The sequence below is a fragment of the Saccopteryx leptura genome, chromosome 3 (genome assembly GCF_036850995.1).
Source record: "Saccopteryx leptura isolate mSacLep1 chromosome 3, mSacLep1_pri_phased_curated, whole genome shotgun sequence".
Lineage (NCBI taxonomy): Eukaryota > Metazoa > Chordata > Mammalia > Chiroptera > Emballonuridae > Saccopteryx > Saccopteryx leptura.
The window spans coordinates 126,030,477-126,049,121 of NC_089505.1; the positions used below are offsets into that span (position 1 = coordinate 126,030,477).

Here is an 18,645-nt window from a genome sequence, read left to right on the forward strand (position 1 = left end):
CATAATTAATAAGTGTCAAGTGAATTATTCAGCTCTTCAATAAAGTCTACTAGAAATTAGGGATAGATTTCCGACTCTAATACTTGTAAGAGCTCATAAACCAAATGAGCAGGGCAAGTCAGAAGTGAGATCTAAGTAACTGTAATAATAGCCAAAATGTGCTAAACTTTTATTATACGACATTGTGCTATACACTTTATGTGCATTGTCTCATTTAAATCCTTACAAGGCCCTGGCCGGTTGGCTCAGCGGTAGAGCGTCGGCCTGGCGTGTGGGGGACCCAGGTTCGATTCCCGGCCAGGGCACATAGGAGAAGCGCCCATTTGCTTCTCCACCCCCACCCCCTCCTTCCTCTCTGTCTCTCTCTTCCCCTCCCGCAGCCAAGGCTCCATTGGAGCAGGGATGGCCAGGGCGCTGGGGATGGCTCGGCGCTGGGGATGGCTCCTTGGCCTCTGCCCCAGGCGCTAGAGTGGCTCTGGTCCCGGCAGGGCGACGCCCCGGAGGGGCAGAGCATCGCCCCCTGGTGGGCAGAGCGTTGCCCTGGTGGGTGTGCCGGGTGGATCCCGGTCGGGCGCATGCGGGAGTCTGTCTGACTGTCTCTCCCCGTTTCCAGCTTCAGAAAAATACAAAAAAAAAAAAAAATCCTTACAATCCTGAGATATGTTATGATGATTTTATAATAGGAATGAGAAAACTGTGACTTCCAAGAAAGTATTTGTCCACATAAAATCTAGGTTCTGCAACTTACTAATTTATAAGTCTGACTTCAAAAACAATGTTCTGCCTGACCAGTGTGGCACAGTGGATAAAGCGTCGACCTGGAACGCTGAGGTCACCAGTTCAAAACCCTGGGCTTGCCTGGTCAAGGCACATATGAGAATTGATGCCTCCTGCTCCTCCCCACTTCTCTCTCTCTCTATTCTCTAAAATGAATAAAGTCTTTTAAAAAATTAAACAAACAAAAAAACAATGTTCTTTCTGACCTGTATGGTCTATTTTAATTTAGACTGGCAATCTGAAATTTATGGCTTTATAACCAACTTAAACAACAATCAATTAGCTTAGAATGAAGGTTGGAAAAGGACTTAAAGAGATTTCTTGTCCAAATCTCCATTATTCATGCAGGAGTCCTCTCCCATATATCAATAACAAAGATGGTCCAGATTGCCTGATGAGCAAAAATATACATAAACTATCAAGGCAGCCCATCCTTTCAAAAGCTCCATGCACTTACAAAAGTTTAGAATATTTTGCTCTCTTTCTCCCAAACAGCTATTGAGCCTTCTAGACAAATAGCAGACCTAATCAAGCCCACTGCCTACTTCTGTAGAGCTGTTAAATAAAAATGATTTTTACATTTTTAAACGGTTGAAACAAGTCTAAAGAATAGTACTTTGTGATATGTCAAAATTAAATATAATTCACATTTCAGTGTACCCAGTTTTATTAAAACACATTCACACTTATTTTAATACTATCACTGCTTTTGTGTCACAATGGCAAAGCTGATAAGCTGCAAGAGAGACACTATGGTCGACAGAGCCTAAAATATTTACTTTTTGGCCCTTTGTTGACCCTTGTTCTAGAGTGACAGTTCACATATTAATCTATCTGTGAAACCTTTGCAAAACCACCTTCTCTCTCAAGAGCTCATTAGCCCTTTCCTCTTCTGGTCTCCTAAAGCATCCTGTGATCACCCAGCCCCTCACATCCTGTAATAATGTCTACTTGTCTGAATTTCTCACCAAATGATTAACTTCTGAAGGGCAAAGACTATAATTTATCTTTGAAATCACAAGCACTGGTAAGACAGGTACCTACTATTTGTTTAATGAAATCAATGAATGACAAGTTAAAAGTGACATCTGCCTTGAAATATAAAATGAAGAACAAGTTACATAAATTATAATCACCCTAGATTAGAACAACGTATCTTGTCTCCTACTAAGCACTACTGAAGCACTAGTTCAGTCAAAGGCACAGCAGTAATATATACGGGTGGGCAAAAGTAGGTTTACAGTTGTAATACAAATAAATAATACAATAAGTAGTTAACACAGGAATAAATGTTTTGCATACTCACAACTGTAAACCTACTTTTGACCACCCCTGTACGGTATCTAAAATGTTACATTAAATTACATTGAGATTCCAGCCACCTTTCTTCTAAAAGATTTTATTAGATGAAGTAATCTAGTGTTATGTCTTTCATTTCCACCAAAATCGAAGCTTTCCACAGACGAAAACCAGGGGATTTATCTGTGACTCCAGGCCCCAGGATAGAGATTAACAAAAAGTTTAGTTACAGTACTCAAAATACTATCTGTGGTATGAAAGAACGGCCAGTGAATATGCAGAACTGTGCCATATTCAGTTTCTGCTCACAACTGTTTTAACATAATTCATCCATACAGTCTGCTTTCCCACAATTCAGATGGGAGAAATCAGAGTGTGATATCCCAAGTAGAACCCAATCTAAGCAAGCTCTGTCCACCTGAGCTCTGTCCTGAGAAATTTGCCAAGATCCTTCAAGATAGTTTCATTCTAGTCTCAGAATATGCTCCAAACTCAAGGCTTGGCCCAGAGGCATTCTGCAAAGTGTGAGTAAATCAAACACAACAGTTCTAGTACCACACATCAATATGCTCTGCCGACCTTCAGATTATACTTCTTAAAGAAATACAGGGCAGTAGAGATTAGATAAGGAGCCATGGCTTTTCCTAAACATCCTCTGGTTAGTGCAGGCTCTGGTTCAGATACTGTAGAAACATGTTGGCTAGTTGGGGCAGGTTCTCATTGTTGGGATGCATTTTGGTGTAGGAAATAAACTGGCGTCGGAGGCGACTCAGTTCTGCCATGGACAAGGGCCGGGTAAACCGAAGGTGCTCCGTGGTTCCAGGAAGCTTAAGCAAGTCTCCGGGAACTGCGTTCTTCTGCGCTTCCATCAGTCCGGCCAACACCTGGCTTGTGACCTGATCCAAATTGTGCAGAAAGCTGCCAGAGGCAAGGGGCTGGGACTGTGTAGACTGGTGGGGTGGAGGAGCCCGGTTCTCAAACAGGGCAGCCTGGATCTCTGCCAGGGGCAACGGCTCCTCTAAGCCCACCAAGGTGAATAGGGGTCTGTCCCAGCGGTTTCGAGAATCGGGAGCCTCGAAGCGCAGCATTAGGGCCTCCAGAAGTTCGGGAGGGTAAAAGGCACTGGACACCTTCTTTGCAGATTTCTCGAATTCCGGAGCCACGAGCGCTGGAAGATCTGACACCCTGGTTTCCTCCGGCTCCAGTTCCTTAGGTACGTGTGCCTGGGCTCTCCCATTTACTACCGAGTCCGCTGTGTACGGTTCCCCGAGGACGCAGGTGCCGGCCGTCGGAGGTCGCCCTTCCTCTTCACCGCGCGGCCGCCAACTCACACTGACGTTCCGGTTTCTGTTCTCTGCGCCCGCCACTCGAGTGCCCCTGCTCAGACTGCCAGGCCGTACGCAGTAGACAAGGCAGAGCGGGGTGCGCGCCGCCCGCGCCAGACAGTAGAGCTCGTAGCGGAAGCCCTTGATGTAGTTGAGCGAGTCAAGGATGACCACATCGTGCCGACTCAGGCGTCGCTCTACCGCGGCGCGCAGGGCCCCACGCAATGCCTTCTCACGGGCTGAATCGCCGTACACTGTCGCGTCCTCCGCGCCCAGCACCGTAGCGTCGTCCACCACGTACACCGCGCGGCCCTCATTCGCCAGCACCTGACGAAGCTCCTCCGCACGACTACTCTTGCCACTGTACGGCAGCCCGCAAAACACCACGAGTGGCATCTCTACAGGGCGCGGCCATGTGCAACAGTGCACCAACTTCCGGGTTGCCGGCGTCTCCGACTTAAGCCGGAAATACAAACTCAACTTCCGGTATCCCTCGACTCTTAAAAGACCTCCGTTCCTATGGAAACAGTTCTAGCCTCTAGAGACCCAGGTCCTGTTCTCTCAGAAAGGAGATAGAGACAAGAATGGCATTATTTATGTCATATGTTATAGGTCTCAGGGGAATGTTATCTCCCAGTGGCCAAACTGCCTATTCATTTCTAATAAGCATTAAATAATGCAAAAACAATCAGAAATATATTTAGCATATAGAAAACAATCCACAAATGCTAGTTCCCCTTCATTCCTCACACCCAGTGATTCTCAATAACTGTTTATTCAATAACCATTTCAATTATTCAGTATCTCTATGTTTGGGGATTCCAAGGTAAATATAAAACAGATCTCTCTGAATGGGAAGATTTAAACACCTACAAGCATAATAATATATACTATAATGGATGGTGGGTGGATGTCGGTTGAGTTTTAACAGTACAGAAAGGAAAAACAAACTGCCCAGAAAAATCATCACAGACATTAGAAATAGTCATTTAATTTAGACCTTGAAAAACGAATAGGAATTTTTCTCCTGGGCAAAGTTGCCAGAAATACAGGATGCCTAGTTAAAATTGAATTTCAGATAAACAACAATAAAAATAAATGTTTTTGCCCTGGCCAGGTAGCTCAGTTGGTTAGTGTGTCGTCCCAATATGCCGAGGTTGCGGGTTCAATCCCAGATGGGCGCACATATAAAAATCAACCAATTAATGCATAAAAAAATGGAACAACAAATCAATGTTTCTCTCTCTTTCTGTGTTTCAGACCAATAAAGAAGTTTTTGTTTGTTTGTTTTTGTAAGAGAGAGGCAGCAAAAGAGAGACAGAGAGGCAGGAACATCAATCTGCTCCTGTATGTGCCTTGACCAGGATCGAACCAGCAACCTCTGCACTTCCAAGGGAAGCTCCAACTAACTGAGCTATCTGGGCAGGGCAATAAAGAAGTTTTTTTAAAAAATGTTTTTATATTTGGTCTTTCTATCTCTCCAGAACAGCACAGCAGACAACATTCAAGTCTTGGCTCCACCACTCACTAGCTGTGTAAACTACTGTCACGTTATTTAATCATTCTGTATCTCAATTTCCTCTCATGTATAACAGCTCTTATTTCACAGGCTGAACCAACCTCAGAGGTTGTGAAGATTAAATAAATTAAGCATACAAAGCACCTCCCTCTGCTGCTCTGCCTTTTTCTCCCTCTTTGTATCAGTTGTCTATGCATAGACTAAACTTACATGGACTATCAACTTGAGACTATCAGGCAGTATGGTTTACTAGTTGAGTGCAGACTCTGGAGCCAGACTGCCTACATCTGAATCTTGGCTTCACCACATATTAGCTGTGTGATCTTGGGCAAGTTACTTAACTGCTCTGCGTCTTAGTTTTCTTATCTCCAAAATGAAGGTAACAACAGTATCCACCTCCAAAGAGTTATGAGAATTAAGTAAGATAATTCATATACCGGCAATTCAACGTCTGGTGTATAGGAAGCACCTAGTAGATGTTATAACTATATATTATTGTTATCAGGCAACTACTCAGTTCTTGCTCTGCTTTGGTATGACCTTTACCTGAAATTAATGCTAATTGATATCTGAAAAGTGTTTTACTACCATAAATAACCTAAAACCATATCCTGTACCTGGCAGCTGCTTCTTTCTTCCCATCTTCTAGTGTCCTCCAATGAATGTGATCTCCAAAACCTAGAAGGAAAAAGTCTTATAAACATTCACACAAAGGACAAAGACCCAAGAAAAGAGTGTGGCGTGTCTACCCATAAAAAAGGCTTTCCTCTGTCAAAAGCATGGTGCTCAAGTCCCAGCTCCACCACGTTCTGCGTTGTATGGGACCACAGACAGTCTCATATCTCAAGCCTCACTTTTCAGATATGTAAAATGGAGATACTACTTGCCTACTCATAGTTGTTAAAATTAAATAATGTCTGCAAAATGCTTTGTAACCTAATACTATAAGAATGAGAATTTTCCAGAGTGATCATAAAGCAGGTCATAACAAATCATTTCCAGTTGAAGACTATACAACAATATAGCTTTAGAGTCAGAAAAACATGGGTGTGGACTTCACTTCCTATGAAATGTGTGAGTTTTGTGAATAAAATAAGCTCTCTAAGTTTCAGTTTCTACATCTGTAAAATCAAGATAATAATACTTACCTCCAAGTGTTGGTGCAAGAGTCAAATGAGATAATATATTTTTAAGAGGTTAATTTGTTTAATTTTTTTTTAGACTTTATTTATTTGTTTTTAAAGAGAGAGTAGGGGGAAAGAAAGAAAGAGAAGAGGGGGAGGAGCAGGAAGCATCAACTCCTGTATGTGCCTTGAACAGGCAAACCCAGGGTTGTTTTTTTTTTGTATTTTTCTGAAGTTGGAAACGGGGAGGCAGTCAGACAGACTCCCCGCATGCACCCAACCAGGATCCACCTGGCATGCCCACCAGGGGGCTACGCTCTGCCCATCTGGGGCGTTGCTCTGTTGCGACCAGAGCCATTCTAGCGCCTGAGGCAGGGGCCATGGAACCATCCCCAGGGCCCGGGCCAACTTTGCTCCAATGGAGCCTCAGCTGCGGGAGGGGAAGAGAGAGACAGAAAGGAAGGAGAGAGGAGGGGTGGAGAAGCAGATGGGCACCTCTTCTGTGTGCCCTGGCCGGGAATTGAACCCGGGACTCCTGCACACCAGGCCGATGCTCTACCACTGAGCCAACCGGCCAGGGCCAAACCCATGGTTCCATTCCAGGTTGACACCTTATCCACTGCACTACTGCAGGTCAGGAAGAAATAATATTTTTAAAGCTATTCTTGTTTTTATTCCCCATATTTCAGCAAGTGATATTTTAAAGTCACATCTCTGGTGGGTAAAAACTTTTCAGAGGCTTCCCAATGCCCCAAAAAGAAAGGTTAAACTCTTCAGAATATGGCACTTGCCCACTGCTCCTGGCTCCCTTTCCACACTTTCCCTAAAATCGTATACAGAAAGCTACTTTCATTTCCTTAAAAGCAGCATGCACTTTCTCCCCTCCAGCTTTCATTATCAGTGCTCTTTCTGCCTTTTCTTCCACCCCACCTCCAATTTATTCTTTAGGTGTCAACCTAGAGGGCATTTCTTCTGGTAAATCTTCCCTGATTCCCAAAGCACCCTGTTCTTGCCCTATCACAGCACTTCCCAGGCTGAACTGTAAATGTTGGATGTCTCAAGTCTACCTCACCCCAAAGGTAATTCCCCAAAGGCTGGGACCCTATCTGTCCTCTTCCCTTCTGTTTCTCTAGCATGTAGCACTGCACATGGTCAAGGTAAGTGCTCCATACAGTATTTATTGAGTAAATGAATCTTATTTTGACCATAATATAAATGACTTAATTTTATATATGGAAAATGTCAGTGATCATAAGACTAGCTGTTATTTATTGATCACCTTATATATGCCTGGCACACCATACATGTTATCTCATTTAAATTTGGCCATAATTTACAATAATCCTCTTTTACTTAACCTTCCTATACTTCTATTTTCTCATTATTAAAATGAGTATAATTGCTATATCTCATAAGATTGTTACTGAATAGTAAATAAGAAATATATAGATAACTTATTACAGTGCTTAGCATATTATAAATAATCAGTAAATGGCATTTTTTGTTATTCTTTACAGTTGAGACTTCTGAGGCTCAGAGAAGTTATATAACCTCTACCAGGTCACATTGCTGGTATATGGCCAGGCTGGGATTTAAACGTTAATATTATGACTTTTCAGTTACTATACTGTATCTCCCAGGCTTTTCTTTCCCAGAAATAAATTCAAATTTCTGTCAGTGTTATCATTCAGAAATAAATAGCTCACTCAGATTAGCATATAGAGCCAGAATCCAAACTAACCATCATCCCTTTTCATTCTCAACAGCACGGCTGCTTGCCTAAGGCCCAAAAAGAGTGAACAATTAAGTAAAAGTGAAACTGAGAGCATGCTCAGAAGAATTGGAAGGTACCTAATGTGATCTCCATCATTTTACCTGTCGATACCAACTCGGGCAACTTCATCCTGCTTTGGCAGAATGCCTGACTAGACAGCCTAGGCCCTAGAGGAATATCCACCTACAAAACAATGAAACCCTAGATAAAACAGACTTTCAAAATGTTCTCACAGTAATAAACACAAACACAAAGTAAGCTAAAACCAGATGAGGAACAGTGAACAGTAACTAAAAGGTAAGGCTGAGCTGAAGGCAAATGTCCATTATGATGTGGCAAAATGGAGGAGGCAAACCTGAGACTCCATGTTAATTCATTGTTGAAGAGACTATAGTGATTCTGTGTTCACAGTACCCCTTGGTTTCCAGATTAATCAAATGCCAAACCTTTCTAGAGAAAAGCATTGCCCACTTTAGGCCTTCAGGATAGCCAATGGTGAACAACCATTACAAGCTCACAACCATTGATAATCAAATGTGAAAAAAACAGACAGACAACAACAACAACAAAACAAGTCATCACAAGTAAGAGTCTACAGAAACAACAAATAAATATAGACCCCTAAGAACTTCAGATATTGGAACTGTCAGCCACAGGATACAAAAATAGCTGTGTATGAACATTTAAAGAAATAACGGCCCTGGCCGGTTGGCTCAGCGGTAGAGTGTCGGCCTGGCGTGCGGGGGACCCGGGTTCGATTCCTGGCCAGGGCACACAGGAGAAGCACCCATTTGCTTCTCCACCCCTCCGCCGCACTTTCCTCTCTGTCTCTCTCTTCCCCTCCCGCAGCCGAGGCTCCATTGGAGCAAAGATGGCCCGGGCACTGGGGATGGCTCTGTGGCCTCTGCCCCAGGCGCTAGAGTGGCTCTGGTCGCAACATGGCGACACCCAGGATGGGCAGAGCATCGCCCCCTGGTGGGCGTGCCGGGTGGATCCCGGTCGGGCGCATGTGGGAGTCGGTCTGACTGTCTCTCCCTGTTTCCAGCTTCAGAAAAATGAAAAGAAAAAAAAAAAAAAAAAAAAAAGAAATAACATGTGGGATTAAAAAAATGGATATGCAACAACACACAAAATAGGCAAATTTGTAAAGGCACAAAATATAACTTTTAGAAATTAAAAATATAGTCGTTGAAATACAAAATCAATGGAGATTCAGGGATAAAAAGCAATAAAATATTAAGCCACAAAAAGACAAGGAGGAACCTTAAATGCATATTGCTAAGTGAAAGATGCCAATATGAAAAGGCTACACAATGTATGATTCTAACTGACATTCTGGAAAAGGCAAAACTATGAAGTCAGTAAAAGGATCAGTAGTTGCCAGAGGTTCTTGGGGAGGAAGGAATGAATAGATGGGACAGGGAATTTTTATAGCAGAGAAACTATTTTATGTGATTCTTTTTTTTTTTTTTTTTTTTTTGGTATTTTTGTATTTTTCTGAAGCTGGAAACGGGGAGACAGTCAGACAGACTCCCGCATGCGCCCCACCAGGATCTACCCGGCATGCCCACCAGGGGGCGATGCTCTGCCCCTCCGGGGCGTCGCTCTGCCGCGACCAGAGCCACTCTAGCGCCTGGAGCAGAGGCCAAGGAGCCATCCCCAGCGCCCGAGCCATCCCTGCTCCAATGGAGCCTTGGCTGCGGGAGGGGAAGAGAGAGACAGAGAGGAAGGAGGGGGGGCGGGGGTGGAGAAGCAAATGGGCGCTTCTCCTATGTGCCCTGGCCGGGAACCGAACCCGGGTCCCCCGCACACCAGGCCGACGCTCTACTGCTGAGCCAACCGGCCAGGGCTTATGTGATTCTTTAATGACCGATATATTGTATATTGTTGTGGGCTAAATTGTGTGTCTCCCTTATCAAATTCAGTACGTTGAAATCACAACCTCCAGCACCTCAGATTATGACAGTATTTGGAGACAGGGTTTTTTAAAAGGTAATTTAGTAAAAGTGAGGTCATTTGGGTGGACCCTAATCCAATATGTCCCTATAAAAACAGATTAGGACACAGACACATAAAGAAGGAAAACCATGTGAGAGAAGGTGCCCATCTATAAGAAATGAACCTTGCCAACCACTTGCTCTTGCTTGAACTTCTCGCCTCTAGAATTGTGAGAAAATAAATTTCTGTTGTTTAACCGAGTCTGCGGTATTTGTTATAGCACTTCTAGCAAATTAATACATATGTCATTATACATTTATCAAAACTCATAGAATGTACAGCACAAGAAGTGAACCTTAATGTAAACCTGGACTTTAGTTAATAATTATGTATCAACACTGGCTCATCAATTATAACAAAGTACCACACCTAATGTAAGATATTCATAATAAAAGAAACTGGGGCTGGAGGGAGGTAAAGTGCTTATTTGGGAACTCTGTATTTTCTGCTCAATTTTTCTATAGGCCTTAACTGCTTAACCCTTCTTATTAATTAAAAATATTTCAATGGATAGGTTAAAACAGGAAATTAGAGACAGGTGCAGAGAACATCAGAAGTTATCCAGAATGCAGCACAGAGAGATAAGGAGATAGAAAATGTGAAGAAGAGGCCAAGAGACACAAGGTAGATGAAGAAATAGACTAGTACATATAAAATTGTAGTCTCATAATGAAAAGATGAAGGAAAGGAAAGGGACATATTTGAAAAGATAATATCACTGGGGTGAGACACTGGGTGACAGGGAAACAAGAGAAGGAGGAAAAATATACCTTTTAAAGGATGAAATGATGTTAATATATTACTTATTTAAAAATAAATTTACATTTTTTAAAAAGAAAAATGACAGAATTTTCAAAAACTGAAATAAAACATGAATATGTAGATATAAGAAGCACAATACATAACACTTGGGACAAATTAGAAAAACAAAATACACACAGTTAAATTGTAGTGAAACTACAGATTAACAAAAATATTAAGATCTTAAATGTATTTCAGAGAGAAATAATCCATTTCCTGCAAAAGATCAGTAATTTGACTGATAGGAACAAACCAGAAACCAGAAGACAGCAAAATACCATCTTCAAAATTAAAAAAAAAAAAAAAATCTCTAAACCTAGAATAATGTGCCTAGCAAAACTATCTTTTAAGAACAAGGGCAAGATAGACAGTTTCAGATAAACTGACATCTTTCTTCACCGTCAGATACTCATCACTTGTTATCTCAATAAATAAATATTAACCGATCAATATTGTATAGTGGATTCTGGGTTTGAATTTTAATTCTGCAGCTTACTAGCTGTGTGACTGTGTAACCTCAGTTTCCTCAGCTGTAAATGAAGATAACAATAGCAGCTACATCATAGAGTTGCTGAAAGGATTAAATAAATAAATAAATAAATAATGAATTAAAGTGCTCAGAACAGTGTCTGGGACTGGAGAATTGCCACAAGTAAGGTATTTGCTATTAATATATATAATATGCTAGATACTATTCTAAGTACTCTATAAATATTGATCATTACAACATCATTAGAGGTAGGTACTCTTACTCATCCCATTTTACAGATGAGAACACTGAGGTACAAAGTTTAAGTAACTTTCCCAAGTTGATATAGCTAGTAAGTCACAGCTGGGTTCTAAACCTAGGCAGTCAGGGTCCAGACACCTTGCTTTTAAGCACTATACAATGTTGTACTTCAAAGTAGAAGGAGGTAAGGACAAAGAGGCAAGGGATGTAGTAAACTATGCTCCATCTGTAACAACTCATATATATTTTTTTAGGTTACAGGAGGGAAGATAGCGAAACAGACTTCTGCATGTGCCCTGACCAGGATCCACCTGGCAACTGCATCTGAGGCTGAGGCTGGAGTACCGAGCTATTTTTAGCACCTGAGGTGGACCTGCTTGGACCAACCAATTCATCCTCAGCACCTGGGGTGATGCTTGAACCAATTGAGTCACTGACTACAGGAGGGAAAGAGGGAGAGGGTGGGGGAGAGAAGCAGATGATCACTTTTCCTGTATGCCCTGAGAATCGAATCTAGGACATCTGCATGCTAGGCCAACGCTCTATCTACTGATCCAACCAGCCAGGGCCAGTAACAACTCTTTTACTAAGCTCTTGGAAGGTTTTGAGCAAAGTATTAATATAATGTGATTTATGTTTTAACACAATTGCTCTGGCTTCTATGCTGAAAACAGGATATAGTGGTGTTATATGAGTTGAATTGTCTCCCCGCTCCACAAAAGATTATGACCTCCAGTACCTCTAATTGTGACCTTATTTGGAAATATGGTCTTTACAGAGGTAATCAAGTTAAAATAAGGTCATGGGGTGGGCTCTAATCCAATATGATTGGCCTCCATATAAAAAGAGGAAACGGCCTGACCAGGTGGTGGCGCAGTGGATAGAGTGTCAGACTGGGATGCGGAGGACCCAGGTTTGAGACCCCGAGGTCGCCAGCTTGAGCACGGGCTCATCTGTTTTGAGCAAAGCTCACCAACTTGAACCCAAGGTCGCTGGCTCGAGCAAGGGGTTACTCGGTCTGCTGTAGCCCTATGGTCAAGGCACACACGAGAAAGCAATCGAACAACTAAGGTGTCACAACGAAAAACTGATGATTGATGCTTCTCATCTCTCTCCGTTCCTGTCTGTCTGTCCCTATCTGTCCCTCTCTCTGACTATCCCTCTGTCCTTGTAAAAAAAAAGATTAGATAAAAAGAGGAAATGTGAACTAAGGTCCCACAACAAAGAATTGATACTTCTCATCTCTCTCCCTTCCTGTCTGTCTGTCCCTCTCTCTGTCACACACACACACAAAAAAAAAATTAAAAAGAGGAAACATGGGCACAGTATGTAACCAGGGAGAACACAGTCACATGCAGGGAGAGAGGTCTGGCACAGATCCATTCTTCAGCCTTCAAAAGAAATGAATCCTACTGATACCTTGATTTCAGACTTTTAGCCTCCAGAACTGTGAGACAACAAATTGTTTAAGCCATTTAGGTTGTGGTACTTTGTGTAGCACTAGAAAACTAATTCAGGGGAGAAAAGCAAAAGCAAAGGAGACAAGTAAAGTAGTTGCTGCAATAATCCAGGCAAGCAATAATGATAGTTTGGACCAGCTGTGGTGGGAGAGAAAGTAAGATACTTTTTTTCTTTTTTTAATTTTTAATTTTTATTTTATTTATTCATTTCAGAGAGGAGAGACACTCACACACACACACACACACACACACACACACACACAGAGAGGGGGGGGGGGTAGGGAGGAGCAGGAAGCATCAACTTATGCCTTGCCCAGGCAAGCCTGGGGTTTCGAACCTGCAACCTCAGCATTCCAGGTTGACACTTTATTCACTGCGCCACCACAGGTCAGGCGAGAGTAAGATACTTTTGAGTCTGGAAATATTTTGAAGAAAAAGTCAAAAGGATTTTGCTTTGGATATAAGGTGAAAGAAGGTAAAGATGAATCTAAGGTTTTTGGCCTGGACACCTGGAAGAATGGAGTTGCCATTAACAGAGATGGGGAAGAGGGAAGGTAGAATGAGTTTGGGGAAGAAACACTAAGAGCTTGGATTTGGATATGTGCATGTTGAGATACTTACTAGACACTCAATTAGAGATGCTGAATAAGCAGCTGAATATCTGCACCTGGAATTCAAAGGAGTTATGAGCATACAGACATTATTTAAAGCCTGAGACTGAAGAAGATCCCAAAGGAGTGAGTGAGTATAGATGAAGAGGGAGTCCAAAGCCCTGTAGCACTCTCAGGTTAGGGGAGATAAAGAAGAACCAGCCAAGGCCATAAGAAAGAGCTGCCAGTGAGATCGGCAGAAAATAGCAGTGCGTGAAGTCCTACAATCCAAGCTTCCAAGATGCTTCAAAAGGAAAGGTACTCAACTGACCCCAATATTCCTTTTAAATCAGAAATAACTATTGGACTTAGCAACAGAAGAACAATGCTGACCTTGACCAGATCAGTTTCCACAGAGGAATGAAGATGAAAGTATTATCAGAGCAAATCAAGACAGTCCAAGTGAAAACATAGAGAACTAGCACATACAACTCCTTCAAAGAATTTTGCTGGGGGGAGGGGCAGGAGGTAGTTAAAGGGAGCTGTGAGTTGAGGAAGGGTTTTAATTCAGTGGGGAGGGAAGCATAGGATGTTGAAAGCTGGTAGAAATGATATAATAATGGTAGGAAACCTGATAATATAGGATGAGAAGGGAGAGTGAAAAAATATCTTGAGTAGGTGAAAGGACATGGGATTTGGCACAGTTTATCCAGTGACAACAGGAAAGGAAGCATATATGAACACTGGTGCTGGAAGGTAGGTAAAGGTAGTGGTGACTGATTTTGAAAGGCCTCTTTTAATTTCTTCTGTCTTCTATTAAGTAGGAAATCGGTCACCACCTGAGAGCAAGGATTGTGGGAGAGTTTGAAGGTTTGAAGAGATGAGGAAATATGAAATAGACCCCCCAAGAGAGAAGAGCCAGAAAAAGTAAAAGGATAAAGGGCACATTTCAGGAAGGAAGTGATTCCAAAAGGAAGCCTAGATACAAGGAATAGTGAAAAATTGAATTGTGAACATGCAGATGAATCAAAATATTATCTGTATAAAAATATGTAATGCTCAATTTGTAGAGGTGTTTTTTTTTGTTGTTGTTTTTTTACAGAGGCAGAGATAGACAGGGACAGACAGACAGGAACGGAGAGAGATGAGAAGCATCAATCATCAGTTTCTAGTTGCGCTTTGCGACTTCTTAGTTGTTCCTTGATTGCTTTCTCACATGTGCCTTGACCGCGGGCCTTCAGCAGACCGAGTAACCACCTGCTGGAGCCAGGGGCCTAGGGTCTAAGCTGGTGAGCTCTTTGCTCAAGCCAGATGAGCCCGCGCTCAAGCTGGCGACCTTGGGGTCTCGAACCTGGGTCCTTCCGCATCCCAGTCCGACGCTCTATCCACTGCACCACCACCTGGTCAGGCGAGGTGGTTTTTTTTTTAAAAAAAGACAGAACTAAAGTGCCAGAAAACAACTACTTACAAGCAAAGAGGAAATGACTGAAGTTAAAATGTTAATAACATTAATAATATTAAGATATTAATGTTAGGTATTGTTAAATATGCAAGTAAAGCCTCACCAGGTGGTGGTGCAGTGGACAGAGTGTTGATCTGGGATGCTGAGGACCCAGGTTCAAAACCACTAGGTCGCCAGCTAGAGAGTAGGCTCATTAGCTTGAATGTAGGCTCATCAGTTACTGGCTTAAGTCTAAAGGTCAGTGGCTTGTAGCCCAAGTGCACTGGCTTGAGCCCAAGGCTGCTGGCTTGAGCAAGGGGTCACTGGCTTGGCTTGCATTCCCCCTCCCCTGCCTGCCCTGTCAAGGCATGTATGAGAAACAATGAACAACTAAAGTGAAGCAACTGTAAGTTGATGCTTCTCACTGTCCTTCCTCTCTCTTTTCCTTTCTCTCTCTCTAAAAATCAATTAAAAAAACGTATGCAAGTAAAATTTCAAGAGTAACTACTAAAAGAAAAGAACTAGAATGCCAACCTCCAAACTAATAAAGGAGATAAAGCTAAAAAATAAATACTTGATCCCCAAAGAAAGGGCAGAAAAGGAGGAGAAAAGCATAGAAAAAAACAGTAGCAGTGGAAACTGGATGAAAGGAATAAGATCAGCTCTGTCAATAATCAGCACAAACATAAATGGACTAAACTTGACAGAGTTAGAAGACAGAAATGGTCAGATTTTGGTTTAAAAAACAAACGAAAACGAAACTATATTATGTTTACAACAGCACCTAAAACAGAAGGACATATAAAAGTCAAAAATAAAATGATTGAAATATATATACCAGGCAAATGTCAGCCAAAAGAAAGCCAGGGAAGCTAGGTTAATATCAGGTAAATAAAATTTCCCCATTAACTAGGGCTACTCAGAAGCTAGCTGAAAAACTTACAGTCACAGGAGGTTATTACTAAGAGAGTCCCTAGGGCATGCAGTTCAACAAAACTTTCTGCAGTGATGGAAATGCTCTATATCGGCACTGTTCAATATGGTAACCACAAGACACAGGTGGCTGGTGACTACTTTGAAATGTAGCTAATGCAATTGAGGAGCTAAATTTTTAATCGTATTCAATTTTAATTAATTTAAAATGTAAGAGTGACACGTGGCTAGTGCTACAGTATTGGACAGCACAAACTTAAGAGATCAATTTATTCAATCTTCTCATATTACAAAGGACTACAAAAGGGCAGAGGCTACCCAAAACCACAAAGGAAGCCACAACCAGAATTTAGGTCTCTTGACTCCTAATTAACATGCTTTTCTGGTACCTTATCAGTTCCCTAACCGCCTTACTGAATTATCCCTAAGATTAAGTCTAGAGGTGTAATTCGAAACAGTTCACTAAATGTACAAAATTTCCTTGAACATTCATATTAAAAAGTACAAGAATATTTCATAATAGGAATAATCATCACCATTACTTTCTGAGCTCTTACTTTAGGTGATAATTACAATAATGATAATAACAATATCAGTGACTAACATTCATATGGCATTTATTATATACAAGGCACTGTTTTGCGTCCTTTTATATGTATTGACTTATTTAATCCTCACAATAAACTTATGAGGCAGAAACTCTATCTCTGTTTTACAAATATGGAAGCTGAAGTTAAATAGCTTGCTCAAGATTACACTGCCAATAAGTGGCAGAGCTGAGATTAGAACCTAGGTGGTGGAGTTCCAGAGTCTGTAGTTTACTCACAACTTTACTGCCTCTCTAGCAAACACTAAATGAATAAATGAAGGAAGGAATGTGGCTTCACCAATGCAGAATGAAAACACTGCCTTCATGTCTGGAAAACCTAGATCCTTTTGTTTCCCTTCAAAAATAACTTGAAAGAGCACAGTGTTTACCTTGTTACTAAAATCACCTACTCCCCGACACCACCCACACTCACACCCATGCCAATATGGAACATCTGAAGAGAGTTCAGTTTCCTAAAGTGTCACCTGTACAGCCACTTAATTTATGCCAGCTATCTGTAAAATGAGCAGAAGCCTTCCACGTCAGCAACAGCTTTCCTTAAAAGATTCTTTTTTTTTTTCAAAAAAGGAAAGTGATTGTTTCTGATCACAGCATTTATATCTCACTTCCCTAGCACTTCACCCTAAAATTTTTCTTTAGTGTAAACTAAAGGCATCAGAAAAGTATTATCCACCCCCTGCCTCCCAGCTGACAAAACAAAAGGTCAGGTGTCAGAGCTGGCAGCCAAGCCTCGAAAACAGGAACTCTGTACCTGAGAGGTAGAATAGCACAGTGGCTAAATAAAGTCCATCTGTGGTTAAACAGACCTGGATTGGAATCCTAGTCCAGACACTTACTATTATTGCAAATACAAAATATGGTTAACAAAAATATCTATTCCATAGGGTTGTTGTGAAAAGGACACAAAGTGGAATATAAGCACTCCATATGTGTCAGTGCCTAATTTTTATTCTGGTGACTTGAAAACCATCCATTTCTCTTTCAGGAGGAGAACACATAAACTGCCCCCACTGACAGCTTTCTCATTTCTCCTTTAAAGTCTTCAAAGGAGTTTCTGCACTCAGCAGCAGGAGTGATGTACTTGTTTAAGAGCACTGGTTCTGGGGTTTGTAGCCCAGTGAGCCCACTTACTAGCTGTGTGGTTCCTGTGCCCCATTTTAGGTTTTTTATCTGTAAAATGGGGGTGATAACATTATTATCCATCTCAGAAAGTTACTATGAGGATTAAGCCAGCCCAATATGTGACAAATACACAGAACAGTACCTGGAATACAGCAGTGTACAGTAAATATTAGTCATTACACTTCTCCCCATAAGTCATATAGTCCACATTTTTAGCACAAGGGGAATAAAATTTTTTTAAAAAAACTCTAGGATGTCAGAGCTGGAAGAACTCTTGGGAATCATTTCTAGTCCAATGCTCTTATTTAATAAATGGTCCCTAAGGATGACCACAGATGGCTATATAGTCTGATCAGGATTAAAACCCAGCCCTCCTGATTCCTATCCAATGCTCACACCATTCCACTGGACTTTCTCTTCTTAATGAAAACAGAAGAGTCATGGAGCCTCTCTTGTCTGCAAATCCCCAGCCGTCTTCTGGAACGAGCCAGAGCTACTTACACATCTGGGAAGAAATCTTACTCATTAAGATTTTCATGAGCCCTGGCCGGTTGGCTCAGCGGTAGAGCGTCGGCCTAGCGTGCGGAGGACCCGGGTTCGATTCCCGGCCAGGGCACACAGGAGAAGCGTACATTTGCTTCTCCACCCCTCCGCCGCACTTTCCTCTCTGTCTCTCTCTTCCCCTCCCGCAGCCAAGGCTCCATTGGAGCAAAGATGGCCCGGGCGCTGGGGATGGCTCTGTGGCCTCTGCCTCAGGCGCTAGAGTGGCTCTGGTCGCAATATGGCGACGCCCAGGATGGGCAGAGCATCGCCCCCTGGTGGGCAGAGCGTCGCCCCATGGTGGGCGTGCCGGGTGGATCCCGGTCGGGCGCATGCGGGAGTCTGTCTGACTGTCTCTCCCTGTTTCCAGCTTCAGAAAAATGAAAAAAAAAAAAAAAAAAAAGATTTTCATGAATAATTGTTTCAGGTATCACTTTTTTGGGTAGGAGGGGGATTCTTACTTCCCAAGAATCCATATTGAAGAGATACCAAAAACTGAAAGTTTGAACTATTAATTCCTTTCAGGAACAATTTGGGAAGACATAATAAACATTATCTAAATACTTTCTATATTCGTAACACAATATTAAGAGCCTTTTAAA

The 18,645-nt window shown here is 42.0% G+C and overlaps 2 protein-coding genes across 3 annotated transcripts in view; both read right to left on the reverse strand.

The window, feature by feature from the left end:
• Nucleotides 1–18,645, reverse strand: part of TXNDC12 (thioredoxin domain containing 12) — a 28,769-nt gene that overhangs the window by 7,709 nt on the left and 2,415 nt on the right. Inside the window, exons 1-2 of one of the 2 annotated variants that reach the window (XM_066376258.1) lie at nt 2,656–2,856; nt 1,822–1,865 (exon numbers count right to left, since the gene is read on the reverse strand). In XM_066376258.1, coding sequence (XP_066232355.1) covers nt 1,822–1,865; nt 2,656–2,712 — 101 coding nt within the window. In that variant the 5' untranslated portion in view covers nt 2,713–2,856. Of the gene's footprint in view, nt 1–1,821; nt 1,866–2,655; nt 2,857–5,537; nt 5,599–18,645 lie in introns of those variants that run through there. The other variant, XM_066376257.1, reaches the window with a different exon arrangement.
• Nucleotides 2,315–3,837, reverse strand: KTI12 (KTI12 chromatin associated homolog). The gene has a single exon (XM_066376260.1). It carries the CDS (start codon nt 3,795–3,797, stop codon nt 2,736–2,738), a length of 1,062 nt encoding a protein of 353 aa, XP_066232357.1. The 5' UTR covers nt 3,798–3,837; the 3' UTR covers nt 2,315–2,735.